The sequence below is a fragment of the Theropithecus gelada genome, chromosome 19 (genome assembly GCF_003255815.1).
Source record: "Theropithecus gelada isolate Dixy chromosome 19, Tgel_1.0, whole genome shotgun sequence".
NCBI classification, from domain to species: domain Eukaryota; kingdom Metazoa; phylum Chordata; class Mammalia; order Primates; family Cercopithecidae; genus Theropithecus; species Theropithecus gelada.
Window position 1 is genome coordinate 6440090 of NC_037687.1, and position 7964 is coordinate 6448053.

At 55.7% G+C, this 7964-nt stretch overlaps 2 protein-coding genes across 3 annotated transcripts in view; one reads left to right on the forward strand and one right to left on the reverse strand.

Moving 5' to 3' along the window:
* The first annotated feature begins 1720 nt into the window (after positions 1-1720).
* On the forward strand, positions 1721-4679 carry CRB3 (crumbs 3, cell polarity complex component). Its single transcript, XM_025365853.1, has 5 exons — positions 1721-1833; positions 2078-2253; positions 3011-3084; positions 3927-4070; positions 4412-4679. The coding sequence occupies exons 2-5, from the start codon at positions 2172-2174 to the stop codon at positions 4481-4483; spliced, it is 372 nt and encodes a 123-aa protein (XP_025221638.1). The 5' UTR covers positions 1721-1833; positions 2078-2171; the 3' UTR covers positions 4484-4679.
* The window catches only part of DENND1C (DENN domain containing 1C), a 16454-nt gene continuing 13157 nt past the window's right edge, over positions 4668-7964 (reverse strand). For both annotated transcript variants that reach the window (XM_025365829.1, XM_025365827.1), the window contains 5 exons: positions 7384-7428; positions 6310-6417; positions 6041-6108; positions 5696-5903; positions 4668-5577 (listed from right to left, as the gene is read on the reverse strand). In XM_025365829.1, the coding sequence (XP_025221614.1) occupies positions 4963-5577; positions 5696-5903; positions 6041-6108; positions 6310-6417; positions 7384-7428 (1044 nt within the window). In that variant the 3' untranslated portion in view covers positions 4668-4962. The remainder of the gene's footprint in view (positions 5578-5695; positions 5904-6040; positions 6109-6309; positions 6418-7383; positions 7429-7964) is intronic.

Below are 7964 nucleotides of genomic sequence, written 5' to 3' on the forward strand. Positions count from 1 at the left end.
GCTCTGTCGCCCAGGCTGGAGTGCAGTGGCTGGATCTCAGCTCACTGCAAGCTCCGCCTCCCGGGTTCACGCCATTCTCCGGCCTCAGCCTCCCGAGTAGCTGGGACTACAGGCGCCCGCCACCTCACCCGGCTAGTTTTTTGTATTTCTTAGTAGAGACGGGGTTTCACCGTGTTAGCCAGGATGGTCTCGATCTCCTGACCTCGTGATCCACCCGTCTCGGCCTCCCAAAGTGCTGGGATTACAGGCTTGAGCCACCGCGCCCGGCCCTTTTTTTTTTTTTTTTTTGACAGAGTCTTGCTCTGTCACCCAGGCTAGAGTGCAAGTGGCATAACCTCGGCTCACTGCAACCTCCGCCTCCAGGGTTCAAGCGATTCTCCTGCCTCAGCCTCCCAAGTAGCTAGGATTACAGGTGCCCACCACTACGCCAGCTAATTTTTGTATTCGTTTTAGTAGAGCCAGGGATTTCACCATCTCGGCCAGGCTGGTCTTGAACTCATGACGTCGTGATCCACCTGCCTCGGCCTCCCAAAGTGCTAGGATTACAGGCATGGGCCACCATGCCCGGCCTTGGTTATATTTCATATACCTGTGATTCAATGCAGATTTTTTTTTTCTTTTTATGGGATGGAATTTCACTCTTGTTGCCCAGGGTGGAGTGCAATGGCCCAGTCTCGGCTCACTGCAACCTTTGTCTCCTGAGTTCAAGCAATTCTCCTGCCTCAGCCCCCGAGTAGCTGAGATTACTGGTGCCTGCCACCACACCCAGCTAATTTTTGTATTTTTAGTAAAGCCAAGAGTTTCACCATGTTGGCCAAGCTGATCTGGTCTCGACCTCCTGACGTTAGGTGATCCTCCCGCCTAGACGTCCCAAAGTGCTGGGATTACAGGCATGAGCCGCCGCACCTGGCCAGATGTTTTCTGTGTGTTCTTATATGTGAATGCCTGTACAGGTTTGATTCCACACAGGTGTTAACCGTACAGGTGTTTTATCTTTTAGAAATTTTTTTAGAGACAGGGTCTCACTTTGTCACCCAGGCTGGAGTACAGTGGTACAATCATAGCTCACTCACTGTAACCTCCACTCCTGGGCTCAATCCATCCTCCCACCTCAGCCTCCCAAGTAGCTGGGACTACAGGTGGGTGCCATCACATCCGGCTAATTTTCTTATTGTTTTGTAAAGATGGGGCTCCCTCTGTGGGCCAGGCGGATCTCGATCTCCTGGCCTCAAGTGATTCTCTTGCTTTGGTCTTTCAAAGCTCTGGGATTACAGGATCACGCCAGAGCCCCGGGCTTATTTTCTTCTTCTTCTTCTTCTTCTTTTTTTTTTTTTTTTTGGTAGAGGATCAGGCCTCGCTGTGTTGCCCAGGCTGGTCTCGGACTCCTGGCATCAAGCGATCCTCTTGCCTCAGCCTCTCAAAGTGTTGGGATTACAGGCGTGAGCCATTGCGCCTGGGCGGGTGTTTTTTCTCATTGAGCGCTCCCCATCCAAGTCTGCCCTAGGCAGGAGTGCCTCGTGCACGGGTACATACATACCCCGTGCGTCTCCACACCTGTGCACTCCTACACATGGCTCGCAATGCAGGTGTGAGGGTCCCGTTACAGGTGCGTCCGCAGCGCGGCCCCGCCCCCCTCTTGGCTCCGCCCTCTTATCGAGGCTCAGGTGCACAAGCCGGAAGTGCGCTCTCCTCCCAGGTGAGTGACTAAACTTTCCGGGTCACGTGAGCGGGCGGAGCCGGTGGGATCGGACCCAAAGACCGACCGACGGACCGAGGGTTCGAGGGAGGGGCACGGACCAGGAACCTGAGCTAGGTCAAAGACGCCCGGGCCAGGTAGGAAAGCAGGACGCACCGCTAGGCCTGCGCCCTCACCCGTCCACCCTACCCGTCCCGTCGCCTTCCTTTCCCCAGCCCAGGAACGCGCTCCCAGGAGTTAATCTTTAATCGCTGACCTCTGGCGGCTGGGGCGGGGCGGGACTCATGGGTGCCCTGGCGCCAGTTGTTTCTCCTGTGGGCCTGCGCCCGGGTCCAGACCCCGATCCCAATGCCCGGGCCTCTCTCCTTCTCCTGCCCCCAGGTGCCCCGTCGCAGGTGCCCCTGGCCGGAGATGCGGTAGGAGGGGCGCGCGCGAGAAGCCCCTTCCTCGGCGCTGCCAACCCGCCACCCAGCCCATGGCGAACCCCGGGCTGGGGCTGCTCCTGGTGCTGGGCCTGCCGTTCGTGCTGGCCCGCTGGGGCCGAGTCTGGGGGCAAAGTAGGTACCAGCTGAGAGCTCTAGGGGGAGGGGTCCGGATTCCTGGATCTCTGCTGGGGACGTGGCTTAGAAGCGCTGGGTATCTGGGGCACAGAGAGGGTCAAGAATTGGGAAGCGGGCAAGAAATACCTTGGGGAGGGGTCTACAGGGTTAGGGCTCAGGGAGATTAAGATTTCTAGTTTCTTCCTTGGACCCTGGGAGGTGGTCTAGGAGACCTGAGTTCCTGAGCCAGGTGGAATTGTGTGTTGTAGTGGGGGCTCCTAAGTAGGACTTGGTGGGAGGTAAGGGCTGTGTACCTGAGTCCTGGCATAGTGCAGGTGTTTTGGGTGAACTGGGAGCTGGGAGGAGGCCTGCCGAGCCCGGTCGACCCGTTGGCTGAAGGTGTAGACCCCAGCCATTCAGTCTTAGATTTGTTTTGTGAGCCTGGGGGGAGGTGTGAGTCAGACACTCCAGGGAAAAGCTAGGCCCGCCCAGATCCTTAAGGGCCCAGGGCCGGGTGGTGAGTGGGGGAGGGTTGGACTTCCGGACACCCTACTGGGCTCTGCTGGGCTGGGTGGGGGGGGTGTCTGGAGGAGCAAACACCGGAGGGACAGGTCCTGCCTGCAAGGCGCCCACTGTCTCTGTGCGAATGAAAGGCATAGTTTGAATTGGGACTTGCTGGGGGGAGGTGAAGGGGAATGACCAAAGCAGGTGCCCATGGGCGGGGATGGGAGAGAAAGATGGAGACTGATTTAGTCTCTGCCTTCAACCTTCACAGGATTGACCTCTCCTGCATATGACAGTAGCACTGTTGTGCCTTCACCCACCAGCTCCAGCTCCAATGGCAACTTGGTGAGTTGGAGGTATATGTGGGAAGATGGCAGCAAGGATGTTATCCAGGGGCCACACATACAGCATGTAGAGAGGACTAGACACCCCCTTCCCCCAGAGGTGGCAGGTCAGGGTGGCTTTGGAGAGCTCTAAGTAGGAGAGACCTGAAGTCTTAGACCAGGAAGACTAGGAGACCCTAGAGGGAGTTGGCAGGAACACTGTAGCTGTCAGATGTGGGGGCTCAGGAACTCCACATGCCTCTCAGGTGGGTGAGGAAGCAAGGAGCTCAGACTTGGTAGACATGATGAAAGCAGGAGTCCCGGCTGGGTGCGGTGGCTCACATATGTAATCCTAGCACCTTGGGAGGCTGAGGCAGGCAGATCATGAGGTCAGGAGTTTGAGACCAGCCTGGCCAACATGGTGAAACCCCATCTCTACTAAAAATACAAAAAGTTAGCCAGGCAGGGTGGCACACGTGTGTAATCCCAGCTACTCGGGAGGCTGAGGCAGGGATAATCACTTGAGCCTAGGAGGCGGAGGTTGCAGGGAGCTGAGATCGTGACACTGCACTCCAGACTGGGCGACAGAGCAAGACTCTGTCTCAAAAAAAAAAAAAAAGCCCAAGTCCCAGACATGGCAGGTGCTTGCGAGGGGCGTCCCAGACATGGCAGGTGGTGGGGAGCCTTAGCACCCCAGATAAGGTAGGTAGGGATCCAGGAAGCCCCAGTGTGGGGATCAGATCACCAAAAGTGGCAGATATGTGTGTGTGTTGTGGGTTGGGGGTTGTTGAGGGGGGTGCAATTCAGGTGGAGGTGGACAGGCTACCCAGGCTCAGGTGATTCACCCCTGTCCCCTCTCTGAAGTCTCAGGAGGCCATCACTGCTATCATTGTGGTCTTCTCCATCCTGGCCATCTTGCTCCTGGCTGTGGGGCTGGCACTGTTGGTGTGGAAGCTTCGGGAGAAGCGGCAGACGGAGGGCACCTACCGGCCCAGCAGCGAGGAGCAGGTGGGTGCCCGTGTGCCACCGACCCCCAACCTCAAGTTGCCGCCGGAAGAGCGGCTCATCTGAACGCTGGGGCCTGCTGCAGTCACCAACACTGCCCAGGACTGCGGGGTGCTGGCTTGTACACTGCAGCTGCCACCGAGACACCAGCCTCTGATGGCTCAGGAGGACTTGTGGGGAGAGGCTGGGGGCACCCACCTGGTGGGCTCTGTGCAGCATGTTGCCTCTGCTTGGCTGTGCCTGCAGCTCAGGGTGCTGGGGCTCGGGACCCACCTCCCTGCTTGCGGAACCAACTTTTCTCTGTGTGTCCTGCAGGCTCCACAGCCCCTTCTCCTTTCTTTCAGTTCTCCCATGCAACCGAGGCCCGGGCCCCTCAGGACTCCAAGGAGACGGTGCGGGGCTGCCTGCCCATCTAGGTCCCCTTTCCTGCATCTGTCTCCCTTCATTGCTGTATGACCTTGGGGAAAGGCAGTGCCCTCTCTGGGCAGTCAGATCCACCCAGTGCTTAAGAATAGCAGGGAAGAAGGTACTTCAAGACTCTGCCCCTGAGGTCAGGAGAGGATGGGGCTATTCACTTTTATATATGTATATAAAATTAGAAGTAAGATGTAATAAAAGCTTTATTGGTGTGTTTGAGCTGGTGGGAGCATTAGCTGAGATGGAAGTGACGAATGCCGAGAGGAATTGTAAGGTTGCCGGGATTCTAGAGGACCAGGAGGCTTCCTGGAATTCCCCGCTACGACTCAGTTAGAGAGGCTGCCCTTGGAGGGACAGAGGTGGGTGGGATGGATTTCTGAGCAGAATGAGGGCACCAGAGAAATTCACCAGGAAAAAACCAGCTTTGGGCTCCTGTGGCTTTACTGAGGGACTGGGGTCTCTCCTGGACCCCTGATTCTTAACCCTCAAAGCACTTCTTAAGATCAGCGACTCTGGGCCGGCTGCTGGGCTGGAGCTTTTGCCAGTTGCTGGTGGGTGTAGCAGGGGAATTCGGGGCTCCTGGTTCCTCGAGTGGCTGGAGGTGAGCGTGCTCTGCTAGCAGGGCCTTGGGAGACTGGGCTCTGGGGTCCTCCAGAGAACTGGGGTCTGAGGAAGGACCAAGGGGCTGGGACGTCCAGGCTATATCAAAGTTGGGCTTTGTGGGGGCCAGAATTTGGGGGCTTTCTGGAGGGCTGGGCTCAGTGGGTGCAGTGGAGAGCCAGGAAGCGGGGTTTTCCTGGGTTCTAGAATCTTCAGCTGCCTTGTGGGAAGGGGCGAGATGAAGAATTAGGGGCTCTGTGAGAGGAGAGGGTCCGGGGTCCCCTCGGCTGCTTGGGTCTGCAGAAGCTGTTGAGGACTGGGATGGACAGATGATTTCTTGGTCGGACTCTGAGGGTATTAGCTGGGACCTGTGGTCCTTTGAAGAGCTGGTGGCATCCAAAGACGAGGTGCTCTGCAGGGATGGCAGGGACAGGGGCTGGGGCTCTGGCTCTGGTAGTTTCTGATCGTCTGGTTGCCATCTTGGTATGTTAGGCTAGGTGGGATGGATAGGGAAGTTGTGGCTTTTAGATGGCAGAGGGGCTGGCAAGTTGGATGGACCATTAGGGGAAGACTTGGGTGGGGGGGGTTGGGGGAGTGGGCAAGGCTCTCACCAGGCTGAAGCAGCTGTCCAGGTCTCCTCTGTGACAGCAGTCTAAACTCTGGCTCGGTCTCAGGCTGCCTGCACTCTTGGCTCCCACGCTAAGACTGTCCAGAATCTCGCTCAACAAATCCAGTTCTTCTCCAGACCCTAAGAAGCTGCTGTCCAGAGCTTCTTCTGCCCATGGGCACCCCTCATCCTCAGGACTCAGAGGGGGTGTCCTGGGTGAGGATGGGCAGCCTCAGATATTTGCCCGAGACCCCCCAGCCCTGGTCAGGCTGCTCTGGAGTTTGGGGACCCTCTTCCCCATCAGTCCTGGCCTCCCACTTTCAACATCGCTGTTCCCTTTTAGCCTTACCCCACCCCTGGGGGCTCGGAAGGTCCCTCTTCCAGCTGGCGTCTCCTGCTGGGGCGAAGGGGCCGGTTCTGCAAAGGGTGGGGGTGATAGGACCTCAGGAGACTGCAGAATCAGGGGGCTGAGGCTTGCTAAAGGAGGGTGAGTGTGAAGTGGGTGCCACATATTAGGGAAGCTGAAGAAGGAGGTGGGATGTCTGGATGGGGACTGGGATGGGTGGAGGATTCAGTGATAATTCCAGGTGTGTGCATGGCGGGAGGGGGCGCTCTCACCTGTCCAAAGTGCCGAGTGATTGGGAGGCGTTGCTGCAGGCGGTCTGAGCGGCTGATAAGGGCTGGGGCCCTCAGAGAGCCCCCCCTCTGCAGGATAGAGTCCCCATCCTAGGAAGAGAATGCATGAACTGGGAACCTCTGCCACGAAGTCTCTCCATCACCCCCTACCATTGGTCTTTAGTTAGTATTTTTTTTTTTTTTTTTTTAAATGAAGCTTCACTCATGTTGCCCAGGGTGGAGTGCATGGTGCAATCTTGGCTCACTGCAACCTCTGCCTCCCGGGTTCAAGCGATTCTCGTGCCTCAGCTTCCCAAGTAGCTGGAATTACAGGCATACGCCACCATGCCCAGCTAATTCTGTATTTTTAGTAGAGATGGGGTTTCACCATGTTGGTCAGGCTGGTCTCAAACTGCTGATCTCAAGTGATCCACCTGCCTCGGCCTCCCAAAGTGGTGGGATTACAGGCGTGAGCCACCGCGCCCAGCCAGTTGTCGTCGTCTTTTTTTTTTTTTTTTTTTTTTGAGACAGAGTCTCCCTCTATCACCCAGGCTGGAGTGCAGTGGCACGATCCCGGTTCACTGCCCTCTACCTCCTGGGTTCCAGCAATACTCGTGCCTCAGCCTCCCAAGTAGCTAGGATTACAGGTGCCCACCACCACGGCTGGCTAATTTTTGTATCTTTTTTTTAGTAGAGACAGGATTTCTCTATGTTGGCCAGGCTGGTCTCAAACTCCTCACCTCTAGTGATCGGCCCTCCTTGGCCTCCCAAAGTGCTGGGGTTACAGGAGTGAGCCACCGCGCCCAGCCACAGTCTTCTTTTTTTTGAGACAGGGTCTCTCTCTGTCACCCAGTCTGGTGTGCAGTGGTGCTATCTCAGCTTACTACAACCTCTGCCTTCTGGACTCAAGCAATCCATACTCAGCTAATTTTAAAATGTTTTTTTTGTAGAGACAAGGTCCCACTACATTACCCAAGCTGGTCTCAAACTCCTAGACTCAAGTGGTCCACCTGCCTCGGCCTCCCAAAGTGCCAGGATTACAGGGGTGAGCCACTGCACCCGGCTGGTTGGTCTTACCTTATACATTAGAAGGCTCTGCACCCCCTTCAAGCCACTCTTGGCCTATAAAGCAGTGGAGAGAGAATTACCCGAGGGTGGTGGGGTGCTGGGCATTTGAGAGCTCAGCCTTCTGTCCCCTAAGATAGCTTTATTTTGCCATCTGCGTGTCTCAAATATGTTCACCACCCGCCATACACCACCTAAGAAGTCAGTGCAAACTTTCACCCCTTTGACTAATATAAAATTAGTATTCCCGGAGGAAGGCATCCCCAAATAAAATGGGGAATGGCGAAGCAACAGGGCAAGGTGTTCCTGTCTCAAAGCTGTGAAGAATAACATCGCATGGACAATTTTGAGCTGCAAGAACTGGCCCCAGGAAACTTCTGAGCTTGGGAGAAAAAAGGCAGAACCTGGAATTGTGGCATCCAAGGACAAAGAAATGTTTGCCGGTGAATCTTGGCTGTCAATTTTACAGGGGGGTGGGGGGTAGGATTCCAACAAAAATGAGTATAGTAAATAAAAAAATAAAAGGGGGGAAGAGCTGTTTGTTTTTTTTTTTTTTTTTTTTTTTTTTTTTTTTTTTTTTTTTTTTGGGACAT